The sequence below is a fragment of the Peromyscus eremicus genome, chromosome 20 (genome assembly GCF_949786415.1).
Source record: "Peromyscus eremicus chromosome 20, PerEre_H2_v1, whole genome shotgun sequence".
Lineage (NCBI taxonomy): Eukaryota > Metazoa > Chordata > Mammalia > Rodentia > Cricetidae > Peromyscus > Peromyscus eremicus.
The window spans coordinates 14,346,561-14,371,895 of record NC_081436.1 but is presented as its reverse complement, the minus strand read 5'-3'; the positions used below and the strand labels follow the sequence as shown (position 1 = coordinate 14,371,895).

Here is a 25,335-nt window from a genome sequence, read left to right as displayed (position 1 = left end):
TGCTCTCAATGCCATCCCTTCTTCCTTCAAACTGTGGCCCCAAAAAAACTTTCCTTGTAAGTTGGTTTTCTTAAGTATTTTGTCACAGCAATAAGGTAAATAACTAATACAGAAAATCGTACCGAGAAGCAGGACTATTTGAGAAACCTGACCATAAGGTTCATAGGCCTTTGGAAGTTGTTTGCAGGAGAAGGGTGGAAGAGTTTGGAACTTTTGGCTAGAGAAGCCTGAGAATGCTATACAGAGTTTAATGGGCCGTTCTGGTGGGAATATGGAAGACTGGAATGGAACATGAAGTCTCAGCTCATGAGATTTCAGAAAAGACTGAGGACTGTACTGGGAATTTGACTACGAGCTATCTGTGTTACATTCCAGCAGATTTGGAATGTTCCTGCCCATATCCTCAAAACTTGAGTAAGACTAAATTCAAACACAGTGGACTACGTTGTTTGGTGGAGAACATTTCAAGACATTACTACTCTTACTTGATTTATAGTAAGGTTGGGCAGAAAAATCAGTGTGAGTGTGGTTGAAGTTGCAGGTGAGGCAAGTGCCAAGAAAGCAGCTGAACTCTTAAAAATACTAGCAGCTTTAAAATTCATACTTGTCACTGGGACACTAGAAAGGTCCTGATGGCAAGAGTTCACCTAACACAGGTATAAAGGAGAGAGCGGAACTGAGAATGCCACACAGGTTCTGTGCTTCCCAGCGTTTGCCTATGGAAGTGTTTCCCCGGACTCAGCCACTTTAGCTATGGTGGAAAGGAACCAAACTGCATCTTAAACTGGAAACAGAACTTGACAATGCCGTCCTTATGGTGCTAGTTTTCCAGGCATGCAAAATGCAAGCATGGACTGTTACTGAGGTTTGCACCAAAGTTCCAGAAAGTCAGTATGTGGCAGGTTTTTATTTCCTGGAAGAAGGCCCTGAGAAATGGTGTGAATTGGTGAGAGTAAAGACTAAATCCATAATGGAGACCCCAAGATGCCCAACAAGGAAAGCTTCAGGCATAGAGTAGAGATGGTCCGTAGGCAGCAGAACTAAAGGGGCAGGATACCAAGGCTATTGGAGCCCCAAATTAGTCCGTTGTAAAGCCCCAGGGGGTAGACATAGAACTTTGGGAGTTAACATTTGCCTTAATGGGTTTCAATCTTGCTTTGGTTCAGTCTTTGTTTGCTATGCCTCCATTTCTGTCTTTTGAAATAGGATGTATACTGTGTCCATTGTATATTAGAAGTATGTAACTTGATTTTTGTTTGTTGTTATTACAGAGGCTAACATTTACAACTTTGCCTGAATGTTAGTGGATTCTCTGGTTGGTTTTGAGGAGTTTTGACACTGTAAGACTTTAGGGACTTTTGAAATTGGAATGGGTGTATTTTGTATTATGAGATACTATGTGCCTTTGAGGGTCAGAGGTGGAATGTTATGATTTTGGGTGTCAAGTTGACAACAGATATACTTGTAGTGGTTAATATTCACTATCAACTTGACTGGATTTAGCACCACACAGGAAATACCTCTGGGCATGAAAGTGTCTGTGGAGAGATGTAACCGAGGAGGGAAGACCCACCTTCCATGTGGACAGCATCACTCTGTGGACTGGGCCTCACCAGTCTTCAACCTCTCTGACCCTGAGTGGGTGCTGTGTGACAGCTGCCTCATGGTCGTGCCACTGTTAGGGCTGTTCTCCCTCCACGCCCTCTTTGTCTTTGTGGACTGTGCTCTCAAACTGAGTGACATTGAACCTCCTTCCTTAAATTGCTCTTGTCAGACAGCTTGTTACCATAACAAGAAAAATGCTACACTTTGGGGGGGCGCTACCCACTACCCCCACATTTCCCCAGAGTGCTCTTAGGTGGGAGCAGCAGGAAGTATTAGATAGAACGATTTAGAGTGTGGTGATTAACAGATAGAAAATACAGGATAGCCTCGAGAGGGCCTGGAACCTATTCCAACAGGCCCTGACTGTCTCTGCCCCAGGGTATTTATAGAAACACCAAGGGGTGGAGCAGAAGACCTCCCCCCAGCACAGCCAAGTGCAGACCGTCTCAGACACCTGCACTCAGGCCCATGGTCCAATCATCCTCTCTCTCTCTCTCTCTTTTTTTTTTTTTTTTTGTTTTTGTTTTTTGTTTTTGTTTTTTTCGAGACAGGGTTTCTCTGTGTAGCTTTGCGCCTTTCCTGGAACTCACTTTGGGGACCAGGCTGGCCTCGAACTCACAGAGATTTGCCTGCCTCTGCCTCCCAAGTGCTGGGATTAAAGGCATGTGCCACCACAGCCCGGCCAATCATCCTCTCTATACAGACCTGCTGGGTAAAGCTACTAGGAAACCTGAAAATGGGCTCCCACACTACACTAACACAGTACAATTAAAAACAGACTAATTTGGTTGTGCATGTCGGTGTGTGCACACGTGTGCATGAAGCACAAGTGCACATGCTCTCGAGTATGATGTATGTATGGTGCATGGGGAGGTCATCGGGGTCCTTCCTCAGTTGCTGTTCATTTTTTTTTTTTTTTTTTGAGACCATTCAGCCCAGACTCACCATTTGGCTAGAATGGCTGGCCAGTGAGTTGCAGAGATCTGACTGTCTCCACTCCTCCAGCACTGCAATTACGCATATGTACCACCACACCTAGAGTTTATGTGATTCTGGGAATTTAACTCAGGTCATCATGCATGTGCGGTCTTCCCAGCCCAGGTTCTTTGGGGTTTTATTCTGGATTTGTTTTTTATTGGTGTTGTTTTGTTTTGTCTTTTGAGACAGGGTCTCACTGTGTAGCCCTGGCTGGCCTTGAATTCACAGAGCTATACCTGCCTCTGCCTTCTGAGTGCTGGGACTTAAGGTGTGTACCACCACACCTGGTTAAAAATATTTTGATATGACAAAATATAGAGAGTAGATTTAATGGGGTGGGGATCTGAGATGACAGGCTTGACTTGAGAGTGACCATACTGGGTTCTTTGCTCTCTTAGAGCAGCAATTCTCAACCTGTGGGTTGTGACCCTACAGGGTCACATATCAGATATTTACATTATGATTCATAACAGTAGCAAAATTACAGTTATGAAGTAGCAATGAGATAATTTTATGGTTGGGGTCACCACAACATGAGGAACTGTGTTAAAGGGTCACAGCATTAGGAAGGTTGAGAACCACTGTCTTAGAGGCTGGAGGATGGTTGATACCCAAAACTCTACTCCATTTAACTAATGTGAGAGCATGCATTGCTTCAGGGTTAGGTGGATACATGAATTGTATCATGACAGAGAAATGAGGAGAGATGGACCATATATTATTTCAATGTGTCATAACCTCAAAGTACACTGCACATTTGAATGTTATTGAAGTTTTCTCTTTGGCTGTTCAGGTTTCCACCCATGCAAGGGAGACTGGGTAGAGGCTGAGTACTGGATCAGGCCAGGGACATGGAGCAGCGAGGCAATCTCAGTGAAGCCACTGCGGTACAAGCGTGTGGACAAGGTAATGTGCTGACAAGTGAGTGGTTCCTGAGTTTTTGCTACAGCTGCCCAGGGATTCTCCTTGATGATTCTTGTAGATAAAACTCAGTCCTAGTCTGTGTTTCGTTAAAGAAGTAGAAGTGGGGCTGGAGCGATGGCTTAGTGGTTAAGAGCACTGGCTGTTCCTCCAGAGGACCTAGGCTTGATGCCTAGCCACCTACATGATGGCTCACAACTGTCTGTGAACTCCAGTTCCAGGGGATCCAATGCATGCCCTCTTTTAGTGTCCCAAGGGCCCTGTATACACATGGTGCAAAGACATTCAGGCAAAGCACCCGTACACAGAAAGTAAATATTTTTTTAAAAGGGAAGTAGAGGCAGCAGCATGCTTGTGTGCTTAAAGTCTGACTTACAGCCTGCACCTGGATGTGTTAAAGGTGTTCTAGGACAAAGCATATACATAAGGAATTGTGGGTCTTGAGCTTCCTTGTCAGCTGATGGTTTAGGGAATGACATGGGTTGTGGAAACATGGAGTTTGCACTGGGGGGAGGTAGATGCATGAACTGGACCATGACAGAGCAGTTGGGGAAAGGTGTCAGCTATCACTACATACCTCTTTGTTAGCCTGAAAGCTCCCAGGCTCTTGTACATCTGTGTTGTACTGGACTTTACTGGCTTCGCAAGGCCAGACTGGGTTAGTCAGAGTCAGAGAAGCCAGGGTTGAGAACTGTCCCTTGTCCATATACACTTTGAAGCAATATTCAGCACTGCACTTGCAGGTTTGCATTTCCAGCCTGTGTGGGAGGAATGGGGTGATAGAGGACAGCATCTTCTTCAGCCTGGATTCCCTGAAGCTACCGGAAGGGTACACACCAAGGAGACACGACATTGTCAATGCAGTGGTGGTGGAGAGCAGCCAGTCATGCTACATCTGGAGAGCACTGTGCATGACCCCCGTGAAGAGGTGGTACCCAAACCATTCTTCTTTGGAAATAAAAAGGCCAATTTTAAGTATATTTATAAGAGTTGTAGTCAAATACCGCCTAACATTTCAGTCATTCATGATTGTTTATGTGATGCTTTGCCCATAAGGTCATACCACCAGACTGACAAGATGGCTCAGCAGTTAAAAGTACTTGTTGCCAAGGCTTGACAGCCTGAATTCAATCCCTAGAACTAGCATACTAGGAGAGAACTGACTCCACAAGTTGTCCTCTGACTTCCATGTGATCCATGGCATTACACACACACACACACACACACACACACACACACACACACACACACACACACGAAAGAGAGCGAGAGAGAGAGAGAGAGAGAATAAGAGAAAGGTAGATTTAAAATTTTTCTCAATGATTGTATCACATAGTGACATTGTAGCCTGCTTAGGTCTTTGCAAGTATAGTAAAATATTGACATAAGCATGAAATCACCTAACAACCCGTTTCTCAGAATGTATTCCTGTTTTTAGCATGCATGACTGTACTTTATTAAGCCAGAATAGTTGACATTCCAGGCCCTGCATTTACTGCTGGTTGAGAAGAGTCCTCTGTCTTTGTGGTTGAGTGATGATAGAATTCCAAGGGTCTCTTTTTGTTTGCTTTTTTTTTTTTTTTTTTTTGGTTTTTCGAGACAGGGTTTCTCTGTGTAGCTTTGCGCCTTTCCTGGAACTTGCTTTGTAGACCAGGGTGGCCTCGATTTGTTTGCTTTTTAAACAGGGTCTCTTTATTATGTAGTTCCTGATGTCCTGAAATTCTCTATGTATATCCGGCTGGTCTTAAACTTACAGAGATCTACCTAGCTCTGCCTCTTTTTAGGTGTGTCCCACTATGCTCAGCCCCAAGAGTCCCTAATCCTTACTCTTTTGGTAGTGATTGTCTTCATCCATTTTCTGTTGCTGATAACACATTACCATAGACTGGGTAAGGTACAAGAGAATGAGGTTTATTTGGGCTCACTGCTTGGGTCCATGATCAAGGGCTGCATCTAATTATGGGGCTCCCTACGTCCAGCCCCAGTGCTAAGGATTGATGCCAGGACCTTGTGTGTGCTGGAAAAATGCTCTACCCACTGAGTATGCCCAGATCCAGAAATGGCCTTCTGGCCAGTAGAGTCCTGAGGTAACATGAAGCATCACATGTTAATAGAACCCTAGTCAAATTGGTTTATATAGCAGACCCACTGGAGATAACCCTTTACTCCATTGAACATATGGGTTTAATCTATTCATGAGGCCAGAGCCCTACTCCACCCTCAAAAGTGCTGTCTGGTCCCACCTCTTTGTTTCTTTGCTTTGTTTTGTTTGGGGAAGGGCAGCATCCCACCTCTTCATAGTACAGATTAAACTTCAGCATGAGTTTTGTAAGGGACAAATCATATTCAAATCATAGTAGTGGTTGTCATTTTATAATTTTATTTATTCTTTTCTGTTATCCTATTTTCTTTGACAGGGTCTCATCTTAAGGCAGCCTCAAACTTACTATGTAGCTGAGGATGGCCTTGAACGATACTCTTGCCTCTATCTCCTAAAACTTGGAATTGAGAGGCATATGCAGTCACACTGTGCAGTTCTAGGGATTGAACCCAGAGCTTTGTGCACACTAAGTAAGCACTCTACCTACTGAGCTACATCTCTAACCCAACCTTTTTTTTGTTTTGTTTTTGGAGACAGGGTTTCTCCATGTAGCTTTGCGCTTTTCCTGGAACTCACTTTGTAGCCCAGGTGGGCCTCGAACTCACAGAGATCTGCATGCCTCTGCCTCCCGAGTGCTGGGATTAAAGGCGTGCACCACCACTGCCCAGCCTCTAGCCCAATTTTTATATGAAGTTCATTGTTGTTGACTTGTTTGTTTGTTTGTTTGTTTGTTTTAGACAGTGTCTCACTATATGGCCCTAGTTGGCCTGTAACTTCCTGTATAGACCAAGCTGGCCTTGAACTCAAAAAGATCTGCCTGCCTTTGCCTCTCAACTTCTGGAACTAAAGGTGTGCACCAGCATGTCTAACATCATTTTTTTTGTTTTGTGTCTGTTGTCCTTTCATTATTAAATATATATATTGAGGGTTGGAGAGTTGGCTCAGTAATTAAAAGCACTTGTTTTTGTACCCTATGGCAGATCACAACTATCTGTAACTCCAGTCCCAGGGAATCTGATATCTTCCTCTGACCTCCCTGAGCACCTGGCACACATGTAATGCACATACAGTCACACAGGCAAAACACTCATACACGTAGATGTAGTCAGAAGTTTTCCTGTGTCCCGCCCGTCCCAAAGCCGCTCAGCAAGTAAACACACAGAGGCTTATATTACTTAACAAACTGTATGGCCTAATGGCTCAGGCTTCTCACTAGCTAGCTCCTATAATTTAACCCATTTCTATTCATCTGTAAGTTGTCATGTGGCCATGGCTTACCAGTATTTTCACATCTTGCTTTTCCTGGCAGTAGCTGGCATCTCTTCTCTCTCTTCTTCTTCCTGTCTATCTGCTTGAATTTCCTGCCTGCCTCTAAGCTGCCTTGCCTTAGGCCGATACAGCGTTATTTATCAACCAATCAGAGCAACACATATTCACAGCATTCAGAAAGACATCCCACAGCACATAGAAAATAAAAAATTATATATGTGTGTGTGTGTATGTGTGTGTAATATATATATAAATGTAGTAAGTTCTTTTGTTATTATTATCTTTTTTTGTTTGTTTTCAAGACAGGGTTTCTCTGTGTAGTTTTGGTGCCTGTCCTGGATCTTGCTCTGTAGGCCAGGCTGGCCTCGAACTCAACAGAGATCTACCCGCCTCTGCTTCCCGAGTGCTGGGATTAAAGACGTGTGCCACCATTGCCTGATGTAGTAGGTTCTTACAGTGACTGGAAATCCTGTGTCTGGGTTTTTTGTGTGTGCTTTATTTGCGGTGGTGTGTTCCCCATTTCTGCTTTGTGTGTGGCAGCTGCACCTCTGCCTGCTGGGCTTCCTTGTCTTCTGTTGCCCTTAGCAATCACCACTTGTGGGCTCCTTAGTTGTCTTTTATTATTCTACTCACTGTCTCGTCTCCTCAATAAAATACCAGGTCTGAGTAGGAAAGTGCTTTTTCTCCTTTCTGCCCCACATCTAGCACCTATCCCTGTGTCTGATGAGACAGCTCTGCCCCACATAAGCCTATGGGCAGCAGTTGTCTGATGGAGTGTGGAGGGTGGACTGATGCCACATCTTCTTCCTGCTGGAAGATACTGTCTTTGTCTACTTGGAGCCCAGTACTCTTATTCATGGGACCCTGCTTACCTTCTGGAAGAAGAAGGAAAACATGGCTCTCACTTGTGTCAGCATATTCATCTGTAGAGCCCTGGAGTACAGAATAAGGCAATCTAGTTTACTGACTGGGAGCCCACCTTCGTGCCTTGATGGGCCTCAGCTCTGTGTCTGTGACTCGGTGTCCATACTCTGATATTCTTCTCCATGGGGTTGGGGACGATGCCCATGTATGACCAGTGGGTCTCACTGACTCCATGGATGTCATAGCCACTTGAAGGACATATCTCCTTCACTCCACACGTTGCCCCAATTCTTCTCCTAAAGCCATACATTTTGTTGTTGTCATTGTGTTATGTTAAGTTTTGTTTTGTAGTAAGGGCTTGTTATGTCGCCCAGGCGGGTCTGTAACTAGCAATCCTTCTGTCTTAGCTCCCTGAGTACTACAATTCATGCTGAACCACATGTCCAGCCACCATGAATTCTTTAAATTGTTTCTGCTCTATGACATGCTCATTCTATCTTGATCATGGAGTGGAAGCTGTTGGGGCTAAGGAGCCAGGGCATAATGCCCATTCCCATGCTTGGATCACAAAGCATGTGGACATAAAGAAGCAAAGGACTCCTTTTTGAGAGAAAGAAGAAGTTTCTTATTTTCTGAAGAACGGAACTTCCCCTTGAATTGTTTTCACATACAGTCAGATATTGTTTAATAATGGATATATGTTCTGAGAAATGTATTACTTGGTCAGGCAGCTTAGTGATTGTGCATATATCAATTATATAAGCCTATTGCTATAGACTACATGTTATGCTACCGTGCCAAATACTGCAGGCTGTTGTAACATAGTGTAGACAAATGCAAGTATAGAAAAGAATGAAACATTTAGGCAGTGGGAATTTTCATCTCCATCTTAAACTTACAAGACTGGTGTTAAGTATGCAGTCCACTATAAAGGAAATATAGTCATACAGCCTTTAACTGTACTTAAGCAAAGAAAATAATACTCCAAATACAAGTTCAGGAAATCTCTGAATGCAAGGCCCTGTGTGTGCCTCCTCCCCTCCTCCCAATATCCATCCTTTGTAGTCTTGGAGGCAATGGAGAGCAGGAATCTCAGCACTGTGAGCTCTGTGGGAGTAGGTCAGATGCCACCTGTTTCACTCCTTGCCTTTAGCCTTTGGGGGATTTGTGATGCTCTTTTGTGAGGTGACTTGAGAAATTGTGGGACTTGCAGAATACCTGGCTGGCCTCTGTATCATATTATCAGGCAGTTGGTCTCCAGGGAGGTGGGAGGAAGGTGGGGAAGGTCAGCAGCGCTGCAGGGAGGTCTCAGCACCTTGACACTGGTGTTTTCTTCAGAGATGCTGCCACTCTTGGTGAGGCCCCCCAGGATCCCTATGGAGCCCTCTTACTGAAAAACAAAGGTGGTATTGAAGTTACAAGAGTGACCAGTTTTGGAACATTGAAGGAAGGAGAAAGCAAGGCAATGGTGATCTGGATAGAGTAAGTATGTCCTGGAGTTTCAGGTAAAGGGGCCATACAAGTTGCTTTTAAACTCTGACTTGAAGATATTCTGTAGAAACAACTGTATGGTGCCTGTTTATTTTTCCCTGTAAACAGTCTCAGCCCTTGGACTGGAGAGTTTCTTCACTGGGTAAAGGCCTTTGCTATGCAGACCTGGAAACCTAAATTCAGCCTTCCAAACCTAAATGAAGGAAGAAGCAGAAAACTGATTCCCTGAGTTACTCTCCAACCTCTACAAGCATACCCTGAGACATGTGCCCACCCACGTATTGGATGAATGAATGATTGGGTGAATTAATTAATATTAAAATGAAATTTCACCTCAAGCCAGTATGATGACTCATGCCTATAACACCAGCACTGGGGAGTCAGAGGAAGGAGAATTACTGCAAGTTCAAGGCTGGTGTTCATAACAAGACTGTATCACCCTTTCACAAATTTTACTCTAAAATGTCCTTCAAACTTAATATTGTAAAGATATTTGAAGGCACCCCTCACTACGTTGAATTGTGTGGGTTTAGTTGACTGTGATGTCTGAGCTCTAAAGACCTGATACAGTCCATGGTCTTTTTTCTTTTCTCCAGGAATAAAGGAAAGATTTCTCAGGACCTCATCAGTTGCAGACTGGCTGGCTGGGATAAAGTGCAACAGTTTAGATTTGAGACACAGGGCAGAGGCCAGGCCTGCTCAGGGGAGGCTGCTGTTTCTGTTCCTGAGGGTGAAAATGTTAATTCATCGAATCATCACAGAGAAAACAAAACTGATGAGACACCAGAGAGCCATCTGAGCAACACAGAAATCTCTCCAGGTAGATGGTGCAGCTGCTGCTCCATAAGGTCCAGGAACTGAGCTGGCCTTGTGGCCAGTGAGTTAAAGAGTCTGCCCTAGGACCTGGAAACACTTGGTGCCTGAACTCTTTTTAATTTGGATACTTGTGCTCCTGTAGTCTTGGGGCTGGGAGAAGGACAGAAACAGCTTGACACAGACCAGCATGTGCTTTTTAGGATACAGGCAGTCCTCAGCTAGGAGATGGCCAGGGCCAGAGACCTTTCCCTAGTCCTGGCTGGTCCTGTAGGTACATCCTCCTCCCCTGCTTCCCTGTTTTGTTAGCCACCTACAAAAGTTGATATTGTGTGTGTGTGTGTGTGTGTGTGTGTGTGTGTGTGTGTGTACATTGATTTCCAACATTGTTAGGAATAAGTTACCTTCCCCCACTAATTGTTGGTTTAAATGTCATTTCCCAGATGACTGTGCTTGTGAAGAAGAAAGTAGAGAAAAAGGAAACACATCAAAGAAACAGGAGCCTGAGCCTGGGGGCCTCATTCCTCCAGGGGAGAAAACTTGCATTGTGGTTACGTGTGATGCCAAGTATGTGCTTGGGGCTAGGAAGAGCTTCCTGTGGGGTACTGGTGCATGTTTCTCCCATGGGTCATCTGTGATGCTTATATAATTTTTTTCCCTTTTGAGAAAGGGTTTCTCTGTGTAGCCTGTCCTGGAACTCACTCTGTAGAACAGGCTCTTGAACTCGGAGATCTGCGTGCCTCTTACCCCCTAGTGCTAAGATTAAAGGCGTGTACCACTACTGCCTGGATATGTTGTATATTTTTAAAGCATTCATTCCTGTATCTGATGGAACCAAATCACAAAGACAAGTATTGATCCAGAAAATGTCCACCCAGAATAGGACCCACACTCCTCTTCAGCAGACAACCTGACTCCATCTTTACAAAGAAAGTAGTGTTCATGAGCCATGTAGATGTAAGCTACTTCTACTGCTTCTGAGCCCTGCTGATGGTAGCCATCTTGAGCTCATTTTCACTGTGTCCCGGTGTCCCCAAGATCTCAGTCCATCCACACCCCTCTTCTTGTCCTCTGGGCATCTTGTCAAGACATTATAGTTAACAAGAGGTGGAGGGAAAGGAGGGCACAGCCTAGACTGGAAGTCCTACCTCCATTTTGCCTCTTCATTTGGTTGGCCCTAACCAGACAGCATTCCCCAGCCTTTCACTCAGCTCTCCTTTCCTGTTCTCCCTCCTCATGCCCCACTACCATTCTGGCTGCTCAAAAGCATGTAGTCACCAAGGTTGACATTTGGGTCCAGGCTTCCTTCCCATCGACAGTCATTTAAATCTTTCTGATCTGACGATCTTGATTTAAACCCATCAGATTGTAGGTGAGTCACCCATGTAAATGAGACAGCTTAGCTGAGTTTTAGCCATGGCATAACAGGAGTAATTAAGTTGAGAAAGCTATAGTTATAAGCAGAGGTTAGTGTGCACAGCATAACCTTGTTAGAGTCACAGCTGGAAATGAGCAATCCAGTAAGAACGGTGCCATTGTAGTCACACAGAAGTCTTGTTTGAATTTGGGAATACTAAAAATGTTTTCCCTGTTAAATTTCAATATTGCAGAAAGTTCTGTTTTAAGCACCTGAATTTATCTTGATGTATTAGTTACTTTATCTGTTGCCATAATAAAATACCTGGAAAAATCAACAACTTAGGAAATAAATGGTTCATTTTGGCTCACAGTTCTAAATTATAATCTAGCGGGGTGTGGTAGCACATGCCTTTGATCCCAGCACTCGGGAGTCAGAGGCAGGCAGATCTCTGAGTTTGAGGCCAACCTGGGCTACAGAGTGAGTTCCAGGACAGCCAGAGCTGCACAGAGAAACCCTGTCTCCAACAAAATGATAAAGTACATCTCCATAGTGGCAGGAAGGAGCTTTCAGCAGCATCAGCCCGAATGCTCTCCTATTTGAAGACTTCTCTGTCTAACAAATAAGTCTGTTACCTTTAAAATCAGTTTTTCTCAAGTTCTCAGGGTAGAGGCAGAATAAAGTCAGATTCTTAGCCATACTATCACACAAATGGCCTCTAGCCCACTTCCTGATGGAGGGTCTTTGATCCACTTTGAAATCTCATCAACCAAGCCTCCATGTTTTCCTCTGCATTTTTGTCTTCCATCCCACCTGAATGGCCCATTAAGTCCTGCTTCTAGCATGCTAGGGATTTTCTAGCCTTAATTATCAAAATCTTCCACATTCCAGCCACAAAAACTTCTGAAGGCCTAGGAGTCACACAGTTATCACAGCATTGGCCCACTTCTCAGTACCAGTTTTCTTCCATGTTACCTACTTTTCCTGTTGCTGTGATTTAAAAATGCCCCAATGAAAGCAACTTAAGGGAAGTATGGTTTGTTTTGGTTCATAGTTCAGGGTTCCAGTCCATCATGGCAGAAGAACATTGCATGCACAAATCAGAGAGCAGTGAGGCCTCTGCTCAGCTTGCTTCTCCTTTTTATATGCTTCACAATCTCATCCCAGGAAATGGAGACACAGTCAGCAAGTTTTCCTACCTCTGTTCATCTAACCAAGAATAGTGTCTATAGGCATACCCAGAGGCCTATCTCTGTAGTGATTATAGACCTTAATCACACTGACAGTTGGGATTAACCATCACACTTGGAAAATACTGTATTTCTTGCTTTATAAAGGAAACTTTCCTGTGTTAAAAAAAATTACTAAGAAGTCAGCTTGGCTGATACTTACAGCTTTACAACTTCCTTAAATACTGAAAGGGAAATCAGATTGAATCTGCCTCATTCATAACTAAGACTAAATTTCTTTTTTTTTTTTTTTTTTTTTTTTTCCAAGAAACCCTGGCCGTTGCAAGGAGCTCCTTCTGCTGTGTTTCTCCAACTTTCTTATTGGGCGACATCTTGAAGTGAATGTTGTGAGTGGTGAAGAGGCATTAATAGCTGTGCGTGAGCCATTTTCTTGGAAAAAGCCTAAAAGTTCCCAAACATTAGTGTCTGCAAAGACTACAGTTGTTGTGACCACGCAGAAAAGGTATTATGCAATTACTGTGTGTTTTTCTGTCTGTTAGCTTTATATGTTATGGAAAGGCAGTCGTGTCAGCCATCACCCTAGCTAAGGAGGTGACAAGGGCAAGGCTGGTGTTTGAGCCTCTTTCCGTGACTGGTCTTGGGGCAGGATGCATTCCCATGGAACTGGTAAGGGCAGAGTCTGTGTCTGTTACCTCCAGTGTCCATGCAAACCAGGCCCCATGCACCCCTCAGCTCTGCTTTTCCTGGGCAGATCCTAGGGCCACTTTGAAACAAAGATGGTGTAGCTCTTGGCTCCTGCCATCCACTCCTGGCCAGGACTGTCTCTGATGCCCCTGCTGCACCATCAGCAGCGGCTCTGTGCCGTGCTGACTGGTGTGGTTTTTAGAGCAGTTCCCAGAATTGCCGTGTAGCTTGTATTGGGCCCAAGATTGCTTGGTCACTGGAAGCCTTTTGGAAGATCTGATACCATTCAGGAATGAAAACAGTGACTTGAGCATAGAAAGTTTGTGAACGACCTGGTTTCTCTTTTTTGCTCTTGTCTGAAGTAAACAAAGCATAAAACTTCCAAGAAACACATTTCGTCTAAGTTTAATCCAAAAAAAATGGGACCTGCGTGTGTGAGTGTTAAATGGCTTTGTCCTGAGTACTGAAGACACTGCTGCGTCATTGTCACTACTGAGGGTTTGAGTCAGGTGTACTGCCCACAGCCCATCAGGGCAAAACTATTATTTCTCTAATACTGGAAAATTCTGGATTTCAGATCATGTTAACTCAGTAACAGTCTAAGACAAAGGATGATGGACTTCTACCAAATTGTAGACTGAAAGGAGAATGTATTAGCAGACAGTATTATGGGATTGCTGAACTTGTCGTTGACCATTGTTTGGAAGGCAGCTGTGGACACCATGCTTCTTTAGACCATTGTTTGAATCACAGCACTGCAACCAAGAAGCTGTGTGGCCTTGGGAAAGTTTCTTGACCTCTCTGTGCCTTAACTTCATTTGTAAGTGATAGTCTCTCCCTCATGTGGTTTGAGGAGTAAATGGTATAGAGCACATGAAATGCATAGTTTCCTGGCACAGAGCAGTAGTAAGTGCTGATGGTTCTTGTTCACTTCCAGGGTGTGCCTAGGGGAAAAGCCCAGAAAGGGAGTGAGATGTTAGCATGTCTGCAGTGACTGGGTGAGAATCATGAGAGCAAATAGTCTGGTTTGCACAGTGTCCAGTTAGAGCCGGCCAAGAGACCGCTCCTGTACAAGTGTTGGGACACCCTGCTGGCTGTTCCTGGGGAGTGTCAGCACATCCATGTATGAGCGTTTCTCTAGAGCACTGGTTCCCATCCTTCCTCATGCTGTGACCCTTTAATACAGTTCCTCATGGAGTGGTGACCCCCAACCACAAATCACTTTTACTGCTAATTTATAACTGTAATTTTGCTATTGTTATGCATTATAATGTAAATATCTTTGTTTTCTTTCTTTCTTAATTTTTTTTTTTTTTTTTTTTTTTGGTGTTTTTGCCTGTATGTATGTCTGTGTGAGGATGTTGAATCTTGGGACTACAGACAGTTGTGAGCTGCCGTGTGGCTGCTGGGAATCGAACCTGGATCCTCTGGAAGAGCAGTTAGTGCTTTTAACTGCTGAGCCATCTCTCCAGCCCCATAAATTTGTGATTTCTATTGGTCTTAGGCGACTCCTGTGAAAGCGTCTTCAATCCCCAAAGGGGTCTGGACCCACAGGTTGAGAACACGTGCTAGACTAAGGCCATTGGTTCCTGGCAGTCTGGGCAGTGCTATCTCCTGCCTGCACATTGACTCCCGGGGTCAGTCAGGTCCAGTGCACAGTCATGCTCCTGTTGTAGCTGTCAGGTAGGGTCATGTATTGCTGTAGACCTCTTCAAAACTTGTTGTTGCTGCTGTTTGCTTTTTGACACAAAGTTTCTCTGTGTAACCCTGGCTGTCCTGGAACTCACTCTGTATACCAGACTTGTCTCAGACTCACAGATCTCCCCGCCTCTGCCTTCCAAGTGATGGGATTAAAGGCGTGCACCACCACACCCAGCTCTCTTTAATTTTTAAAAATATGTGTGTAAAATAATGAGTTTCTTTGTGATTCTTTTAAACATACAGATAACTGTACCTTGATAATATCTACCCGCTCATTATCCATCCTTATTCCACTCTCCTCCAATAGTCTGCTTCTGCTTTCACATTTGTATTTCTTTTTCCCTTCTCCGTTTAGACCCGCACACACAATCTCCTTTCTACTGTCACACGGGGTATATGTGTGTTTACAAATGTGTATTCTACATAAGAGAAAAAATTACATATTAGAGAAACTTTTCCTTCTTTAGCCTGGCTTCCTCCCTCTCTCCCTCCTTCCCTTCCTTTCTTTCTTGATGGTCTCCAGTTTATCCAGTTTCTGCACATAACTGTTTTCCTTTTTATGGATGAATAAAACTCTTATATGAATATATATAACACTCTGCATTCAACTGTTGCTGGATATCTGGAGTGATTCCATATCTTAACTGTTGAGGGCAATAAATATGAATGTTGAAGTAAGTGGTGTGTTGTTTTGGAATCCTTTAGACATGGGCCTGGGGCAGCTCCTGGGGTAGTTCTGTACTGACCTCCTTAGTGGCTGCTCCACCTCACAGTACCACAGTGTATAGGTCCCACATCTCACTGGCTTTCTCTGTCCTCTATTGTCATCAAGATAGTGAGATGGAGTCTCTGAGCAATTTAATTTGTATTTTTCATGTTCATTAGCCATTTGTATTTCTTTTGAGAACTGTCTGTTTAATTCATTTGCCCAAATATTGATTGGCCAGATGGTTTGAGTTTTTGTTTTGTTTTGTTGTTTGTTTGGTTGGTTGGTTTTTCGAGACAGGGATTCTCTATAGTTTTGGTGCCTGTCCTGGATCTCGCTCTGTAGACTAGGCTGGCCTTGAACTCACAGAGATCCACCTGGCTCTGCCTCCCAAATTAAAGGCGTGCACCACTGCCACCCAGCATTGTTGTTTTTATGGCTGGTATTTGAGTTGGGTTTTTTTGGTTTTCTTTTATTTTTTTTTAATAGATTCTAGATTTGTTGTTGTTTTTGTTTCTCAAGACAGTTTCTCTGTGTAGCTTTAGTGCATGTCCTGGAACTTGCTCTGTAGTCCAGGCTGTCCTGGAACTCACAGAGATCTGCCTGCCTCTGCCTCCTGAGTGCTGGGATTAAAGTGTGCCACCACCACCCAGCTAGATTATAGATTTTAATTCCTTGTCAGTTGGTAACGTTTTGCAGGATGTCCCTTCTGCTGCTGTATAAAAGCTTTTAATTCCACGAAACTCTATCAAGTATTGCTACTATTTACTGAGCTATTGTAGTCACAGTCACAGGAAACCTTGCCAGTGCCTGTATCTTGAAATGTAGATCCAGAGTTGTGGGTCTTATGTTAGGGTCTGTCTTAGGGTTTTTATTGCTGTAAAGAGACACAATGACCACAATAGCTTTTATAAAAAAAAAAAAACATTTAATTGCGGTGACTCACTTACAGTTTCAGAGGTTCAGTCATTATCATGATGGGGAGCATGACAGTTTGCAGGCAGACATGGTGCTAGAACTGAGAGTCCTACGTTTTTCCAAGTAACAGGAAGTCAACTGAGACATTGGGTGGTATCCTGAGCATAGGAAACCTCAAAGCCCACCTCCACAGTGACACACTTCCTCCAACAAGGCCATTCCCACTTCAACAAAGCCACACCTCCTAATAGTGTTGCTCCCTATGAGATTATGGGGACCAATTACATTCAGACCACCACAGGGTCTTTGATCTATTTTGAAGTGATTTTTGTAGAAAACAAGAGGTGGAGATCTATTTCATTCTTCTACATGTAAGCCACCATGTACGTGATTTCTGGGGACTGTCATTTCTCTGCTGTGTTTTTTATACCATTGTTGAAAATGGGATGGTTGTAGCTGTATGAGTTCATTTCTGGCTTCTCCCTTCTATTCAAATCATTGTTCTATGTGAGCAGAACTCTTGTGTTTTTATCTTTGAGACAGGGTCTCACTGTGTAGTTCTGGCTACCCTAGAATTTATTACTAGACCAGGCTGGTCTCAAACTCAGAGAGCAGCTTCTATACAGGTGTGCTGATTGTCTTAGTCCCTCCATAGCTCAGTAATTGTTAGTTAGTTCATTAGCATTTACTAGGTGCCCCTGCTTTCCAAGTAGCCACACAGCCTCAGCAGCCTTCAGTACTGCTGGGTAGCCCTGTAGTAGACTGCAGTTTCTACCCAGAATCATACAGTCAGACTACCTGCAGGGTTCTTAAAGGAACCCACTGCACAGGAAGTGGCAATGAAGTTGAGAGACTGGCAGTACACCTCTGCTCCCTCCACTCCGCACAAACTGCATCGGGGCTTGAAGGGGACCTGGCCTTGAGATGCCTGTCCTGTCCTCATCTCTCTCCTCACTTCTCCCCATTTACCGTCATTTCTGTTACTCTGCTTTTTGTCTTACTGGATATGGAAGATGCTGTGAATTTAAATGTAGCTAACTAGATGAAGGCAGACACTTAAGGATGAACCTAAATTTCTCTGGAGAAAAATAGCACCAAGAACCAGCAAATCAGTTGAGCAGGCTCTACACAGGGCAGCTTTTTACCAAGTATGTCCTTTTTTCTTTCTTTCTTCCCCCAAATTCACTTTTCCTTTTTTCAATAATTTATTTTTATTTTATGTTCATTGGTGTTTTGCCTGAATTTATAACTGTGTGAGGGTGTCAGATCCCCTGAAACTAGAGTTACAGACAGGTGTGAACTGCCATGTGGGTGCTGGGAATTGAACCTAGGTTCTCTGGAAGAGCAGCTAGTGCTCTTAACCACCAAGCCATCTCTCTAGGCCCCTCCAATCTTCTTATTGGTGATGTGTCAGTATCATTTCTAATACTCATGTCTTCACTAAAAGTGTGGTAAGAAGAGTTTAGCTACTTAGGAAGTTAAAACGAACTGTCTTCAAACGTCATGGTTTGATCAGGCTCCTGGGACTTTTCCAGTCTGGTTCCCCTACAGCTTGCAGAGCTCTGTCCAGCTCTGTTGTAGAGACAAGAGTGCCAAGCCAGAGCTTGTGTAGAGACAGGATCCTGAACCCAGTGTGGCCTAGTCTGGTTCTCATGTCAGGTGTTTCCATGGACTAATGAACTCTAGCCTTTCTGAAACAGGACAGAGTATCTGAGGGGAAATGCCTCATACAGGTTGAACATCTTTAACTCAAAACCCAGTGTGACAGAATATCTGAGGGGAAATGCCTCATACAGATTGAACATCTTTAACTCCAAACCCAGTGTCTTCTGAAATCTGAAAACGTCTGAATGTTGACATGACCTACAAGTTTCAGATTTTGTTGCATTTCAGAAAATCTATAACTGGTAAAATCGATATAAATATTGCAAAGTGAAGAATAATGGGTTAAAAGTGTAGCTCAGTGGTAGAGTGCCTAACAAGTGTGAGGCCCAGAACCGGGGGGGCGGGGGGGGGCACCTAGAAAATCTGAAACATTTCTGGACCCATACACTACAGACGAGAGATATTTATAAAAACATATAAAAGTTTAGATTAAGAATTTATTTTAGGGGCTGGAGAGATGGCTCAGCGGTTAAGAGCACTGGCTGTTCTTCCAGAGGTCATGAGTTCAATTCCCAGCAACCACATGGTGGCCCACAGCCATCTGTAATGAGATCTGGTGCCCTCTTCTGGCCTGCAGGCATACATGCAGGCAGAATACTGTATACATAATAAATAAATCTTTAAAAAAAAAAAAAAAAGAATTTATTTTAGTTCAGTCAGTACTTGTTATGCAACCAGAAGAAACTGAGTTCAGTCCCCAGACCCATATAAAAAAGCGAGTCACTATGGTGCCATGTTGTAATCCCACCACTGGGAAGGTGGAGACAGGCAGCTCCTGGAGCTCACTGCCTGGCTGGCCTCGCCTAATCAGGTAATCCTAGGCTAACCAGAGACAATCATGTTTTAAAAAAATCAAGGATGACACACCCAAGAAACAACATCCAAAGTTGTCCACTGGCCTCTACACGTGTGTGTGCGTGCCCCCCACTCCTCCACATACACACAAGCTATACATGCATAATATAATTGCTCTTGATTTAACTTTTTCTTTTAAGGAACTCAAGAAGACAACTTCCAAGTTTTCTTCCACAGTATCCAATACCAGATAGATTAAAAAAATGTGTGGAACAGAAAATTGACATCCTGACTTTCCAGCCGCTTCTTGCAGAGGTAGGAAAACATCTGAAAGCTATGGGATGTTACTCACCACTAAAGCGCCATTCAAAAAAACCGGGTGAGCCATTGGATTCAGATCTCCTGTCAGTATTTTCCACCGTAGGTAACTAGGAATTTCAGGATGACAAGAGAGAATCACCTTCACATATAACCTGGTGTTCAGAGTGCTCAGGAAGAAGAGTGGAAATGGGAGATTCAAGCCAGTCTTCTATCTGCCAGGTGGCCTTGGTCTACTATGCCAGGGTCAGGAGGCTTTCCATACTTATGTAGAGAGGCTCAGAACACTGAAGGTGGACAGCACTAGTGCTAGGCAGAGGAGCATTGAAAATCGAGTCTCTGGAAAGACTTAGGTATGCACCAAATCTGAGGAAGTGCAACCCTTCTGAATTCAGCAGCAAGGCACAGACATGACTGTGGAGCCAGAGATGCTTTAGGCTTAGCTCTAGATGCAAATGTCACAGTCAACTCTTCAGCATTCTCTTGTGCTCTGCATTGTCCCTTAGCATAAGAAGATCTGTGACCTTTGCTGAAATGTTCTTCCCAGGAATGCCAGGACAGCAGACAGGGAAAGAGATGCACACTGCTTGCAGGGAAGGTGGAAGACCGCCTCCCTGAGTTGAGAGGCTGCAGAGAAGTCTAGAAAACGAAAGTTTAATTAGGGTCTGGCATTGGATGGGAAGTCTGCCCTATCCCAGGAAGTATTTGCTATGCAGTTTCTAGTTGAGGAGCATCAACTTGGGAGTACATGGGGGGGGGGGGGGGCAGGGCGGCTATACAAGCTGAACTTGAGCTTTTCACAGACTTCTACCTAGATTTCACAGGGAATCGTGAAAAGCTAAGTATGTGTAGCCACAAGAAGTACATTCCCTGTGAGGAACCCGCAGAGGGCGATGCCTGAAACTCTGAGTGCGGCTGAGAGTATAACGGAAGGTTTGAGATTATTACATGCTAGGAATAACAATGGTTTTTTTTAACTGTACAGATAAAGTTTTCTGCTCTTAAGAAACATAATGGTTTAATTATGGGAAGCAAAGACTTTTAATACTTTCTTTCATCATTTCTTACCAAATATGTATCAAATTAGTAAATCTTTGGATTGTATTATGTTAGAATGTATTTGCTTTTAAAACTTGCTATTTGAGTTGATAACTTTAATTTCACTTTTTAAAAAATGAAGGCTGGGGAGGTGACTTGGTAAGTTAAACATTTGCCATGAAACCATGAGAACCTGAGTTCATTTTTCTATCACCCTGTTTAAAACAGAGATATGGCAGGGCATGTCTAACCACAGGGCTAGGAATAGAGAAGGGAATTCCAGGGCTCCCTGGCCAGTCAGTCTAGCCAAAATGATGAGCTCCAGGTTCAGTGAGGGAATCTGTCTCAAAAAATAAGATGAAGGGGCTGGAGACGTGCCCTGGCAGTCAGTAGTAGCACTTGCTCCTGTGGCAGAGAACTTGGGTTTGGTTCCCAGCACCCATATGGGACTCATAACTTTTTGTAACACCAGTTGTAGGGGCTCTGATGCCCTCTTCTGGCCCACCTAGGCACTGCATAAATGTGGTATACTTGCATACATGCAAGCAAACATTTGTTCACATAAAAATAATAAGGAAGACAGGCAGTAATGGCCTACACCTTTAATCCTAGCACTTGGAAGGCAGAGGCAGGTGGATCTCTGAGTTTGAGGCCAGCCTGGTCTACAAAGTGAGTTCCTGGACAGCCAGAGCTGTTATACATAGAAACTCTGTCTCGAAAAAAGCCAAAAATTAATAATAATAATAATAATAATAATAATAATAATAGTAAAACCTAAAAAAAGGCTGGGCAGTAGTGTCACACGCCTTTAATCCCAGCACTCAGGAGGCAGAGGCAGGTGGGTCTCTGTGAGTCTGAGGCCAGCCTGGGCTACAGAGTGAGTTCCAGGAAAGGAGCCAAGGCTACACAGAGAAAACCCCTGTCTTGGAAAAAAATAATAATAATAAGGTATAGAAGTGACTGAGGACATTCTGACATCAGTCTCTGGTACTCTACATGTACCCAACACAGGAAAGTGTACCTACATGCACATGTTTTACATGGATGTGCGTGTGTGTGTGTGTGTGTGTGTGTGCGCGCGCGCGCGCGCACACACATCACAGAGAGTTAAGTGAATTTTGACTGGCAATTAGAATACAATTTCTAACTATTCCTCAAGTGGCTTAAACACACTTCTGACATTTTAGTGTGTGTGTGCAAAGCTTTCTCAGCACTGATGATTTTACATTCACAATACTTACTGTCATAGTTAGCTTCAAACGTTAATGTGATGCAATCCATAGTCACTTGGGAAGAGGGAACCCCAGTTAAAGAATTGCCTCCATCAGATTGGCTTATGGGCATATCAGTGAGACCTTTCTTTCTTTATTTAACTTACTCATTTAATGTGTGTGGGTGTTTTGTCTGCATCTCTGTCTGTGCACAGTCTGTGCATTGTAGCAGAGGCCAGAAGAGTATATTGGATCTCCTGGGACTGGAGTTATAGACAGATGTGAGCTACCATGTGGATGCTGAGAATTGAGCCCTAGTCCTCTGGAAGAGCAACCAGTGTTCTTAACATCTGAACTGTCTCTCCAGCCCATGAGGCATTTTCTTTTTTGCTGATTGATGTAGGAGGACCCAGTATGCCTGCCATCCCTAGGCTGGGAGGCCTGAGCTATATAAGAAAGGTAGCTGAGCAAGCCAGAGGAGCAAACTAGTAAGCAGCATTCCTCTGCTAGTTTCTACTGAAAGCTCCCACCCTGAGTTCATTTACTTAACTAATTGCTACAGCAAAGACCTCTAGAAATAAGGAGAAATGATGAGGATGGACGTCTGTTTTGCTCCTGATCTTAGTGGAATAGTTTTCAGTTTTTCATCAGTGAGTATTTTTATAATCTACCTTTATCATATTGAGAAAGTGGTTCTTTTTAATCATGAGAGGATGCTGAATTTAGTCAGATATTTTTCTGTATCTCGATGATCATGTGTTTTTCTCCATTCTGTTAAGTAGTTTGCTGTTTTTAATTTTCATATGTTAGCCTATCCATACCTCCTAAGTTTGGCCATAGTGTATAATCCTTTTAATATACTACAGCATTGTTTGCTAGCGTTTTGTGACAGTCCTTGAATCAATATTCGTAAGACATTGGTCTGTATTGGAGAGGGAGGTATGGTTGGGTAAGTTCTGTTTGTTGTGTTTTGAAATGGAGTCTTACTATGTTACCAGGATGGCCTCAAACTCCTGAGCTGAAATGGCCCTCTTTAGCCTGCTGCGTAGCTGAGAGAAGTACTGCTCTTTCTTTTTCTCTCCTGCCCTTCTCTCTACCTTCTCCCTTTCCCTCCCTTTCCCCTCTTCTTTCACATCTCTTTTCCCTTCTTCCTCTTTCCCTTTATCTTCTTCCTCCCCATTCCCTCACATCACTGTGACACTGTGCAGCCCAGGCTAGCCTCAAACTTGTAATCTTCCTATCTATTTCCTGAGCGATGGGATTACAGGTGTGCACCACATGCCTTTTCTTTCTTTATAATGTCCTTTTCTGATTTCGATGTCAGAGTAATACTGACTTCTTAGAATGAATTATAGAGGATTCCTTGGGCTTTTGGAAAAGTTTGAAGAGGATTTCTGCTGTTTCTTTAAATGTAGAATTTTCTCATGAAACCACCAGATCTAGGGATTTTCTTTGTTGAAAAAGTTTTTGGTTCCTGATCCAGTTTCCTGAGTAGTTACAATTATATTCTGATTGCATTGTTTCTTTGTGGTATAGTCTTGGTAGCTTTTATGTTTCTAGGACTTACCGTTTCACCTAGATATTTTTACAGTTATTTCAGATGGAAAGGAAGATGGCCCTTTACACTATATCTAGGCCAATGGATAGATAGCCTGTCCTCGTCCACAAACATCTATGGAAGTTACACCGCCCTTTCCAGAATAAGCTCAAAGACGTGACAGAAAGTTAGGGACAACAGAGTTGGCTGAGGGCCCAGACTATGGTAGTGAGTAGAGGTTTTGGTTAATGAACAGCCAGAGTGCTGTGGTCCTCCATAAGCCAAAGGGTGGTGGTATGCTGACCGGGTTCATAACCTCTAACCCTTAATTGTCCTGTCTGGAGTAGATGTCTTGTATGTAAGGGGTTTAGACATCTGGACTCTAAGGGTGCTTATTCCCTAGACATAGATAGGGATGTGCTGTTCTGTCTTCACAGACTGGGTGCTTGTTTTTTCAGCTTCTGAACATGTCAAACTACAAGGAGAAGTTCTCCACTCTGTTGTGGCTGGAGGAGATCCATGCAGAAATAGAACTGAAGGAGTATAACATGAGTGGCGTGGTCCTGAAGAGGAAGGGGGATCTGCTGGTGCTGGAGGTCCCGGGCCTTGCTGAGAGCCGGCCTTCCCTCTATGCAGGTAGATCCTCACTGTGGGTTACCTGGGGACCAGCAGAAAGATCACACTGGGAAAAGTAGTTTCACCTGTCCACTTACTTGGATTGTCCCATTTCTGTCCTTAGAAGCAACATTTACTTAAAAGGGAGTAATCTAACGTGTATGTTATACATGTTTCTTTGTTACACACTGTCTTTAAGCAACAAATATCAGAAATTCTATATTTTATTATACTTCATTAAGACTTGATTTCAGAGTGAAACAGGAAATTTATGATTTTGTGTTTGACACATAGTAATATATTTTTTACCTAGGTGACAAACTGATTTTAAAATCTCAAGAATACAATGGACATGTCATTGAATATATCGGCTATGTCATGGAGGTGAGAGGACACTCCTCAAAGAGTGAAGGACAGATTGACTCACCCCCCCTCACAGAGGGAACTCCAGTGGCTTTGTCTGTATTGTGGGAAATTTAAAGACACGGGGATCTTTGAGTAATTTTTGTTGTGTAGAGGGACCTTCCTGTCTAAGAAAGTATAATTTTCAACTATATAAAACTACTTGTAAGCCATGTTTGCACTGAATCAGCTTTGGACACTGTGGGCATGATCTAGAAGAGTTAGCGGGTAGGAGCCTCAGGAGGAGGACACACTAGGTAAGTATGGTCCTGAGGCATTCAGTAGGATGCTCTGCACAGTAAAGCCAGGTGCTCAGTCAATGCATGCTTCGGTCTCAGCATGACTTCCCTTGGTTCTGCCATCAACTTTCTGGCCACAATATGGGGCAGGATACTCAAGATGATAGAGAAGGCTTCCAAGAGGCCCAGATGGTATAGCTGGTAAAGAAGCCACATCTGAAACACATATTTATCATGCTGAAGTCAAGTTTGCTGTCTTACAACCAGCAGGGATAGTCCAACATAGGTCTCTTGACCTTGAAAAGCTGTGCCCTGTTAGGAGAGCCAGTTTGGAGAGTTTAGGGAGAGAAGACTCATGTGCTGAGCCCTTACTGAGAGCTACCCACTTCCAGCTGACCACAGTGGCTCTTCCTGCCAAGCATGTGCTAGATGTCTTAATTAGGTTTCTGTTGTTATGATAAAAGACCATAAGCAGAGCTGGGGAGATAGCTCAGAGGTTAAGAGCATTGACTGCTCTTCCAGAGGTCCTGAGTTCAATTCCTGGCAACCATATGAGGGCTCATAACCATCTGATGATGATAATGAGATCTGATGCCCTCTTCTGGTATGCAGGCATACATGCAGACAGAACACTGTATATATAATAAATAAATCTTTAAAAAACAAACAAACTCACCATGACCAAAAGCTTGAGAAAGAAAGGGTTTATTTACAGTCTAACATCAGAAGAAACCAAAGCATGATGTCAAGGTGGCAACCATGGAGGAGTGCAGCAGCTTATTGACTTGTTTCTAATGTGCTGCTGCCCATTCTGATAGATCACCCAACAACCTTCTCAGGGTTGGCACCACCTACAGTGGGTAGGGCTTTCCTGGGTGGATCATAAATCAAGAAAATGTCCCAAAGACCTGCCTACA

The 25,335-nt window shown here is 43.6% G+C and overlaps 1 protein-coding gene across 2 annotated transcripts in view; it reads left to right on the top strand.

Annotated features, from left to right (window-relative positions):
* Mov10l1 (Mov10 like RISC complex RNA helicase 1) overlaps positions 1–25,335 on the top strand; it is a 76,630-nt gene that overhangs the window by 9,067 nt on the left and 42,228 nt on the right. For both annotated transcript variants that reach the window (XM_059248130.1, XM_059248129.1), the window contains exons 4-12: positions 3,377–3,489; positions 4,248–4,432; positions 9,077–9,220; positions 9,826–10,049; positions 10,486–10,609; positions 12,897–13,091; positions 19,259–19,373; positions 23,621–23,798; positions 24,091–24,161. In XM_059248130.1, coding sequence (XP_059104113.1) covers positions 3,377–3,489; positions 4,248–4,432; positions 9,077–9,220; positions 9,826–10,049; positions 10,486–10,609; positions 12,897–13,091; positions 19,259–19,373; positions 23,621–23,798; positions 24,091–24,161 — 1,349 coding nt within the window. The remainder of the gene's footprint in view (positions 1–3,376; positions 3,490–4,247; positions 4,433–9,076; positions 9,221–9,825; positions 10,050–10,485; positions 10,610–12,896; positions 13,092–19,258; positions 19,374–23,620; positions 23,799–24,090; positions 24,162–25,335) is intronic.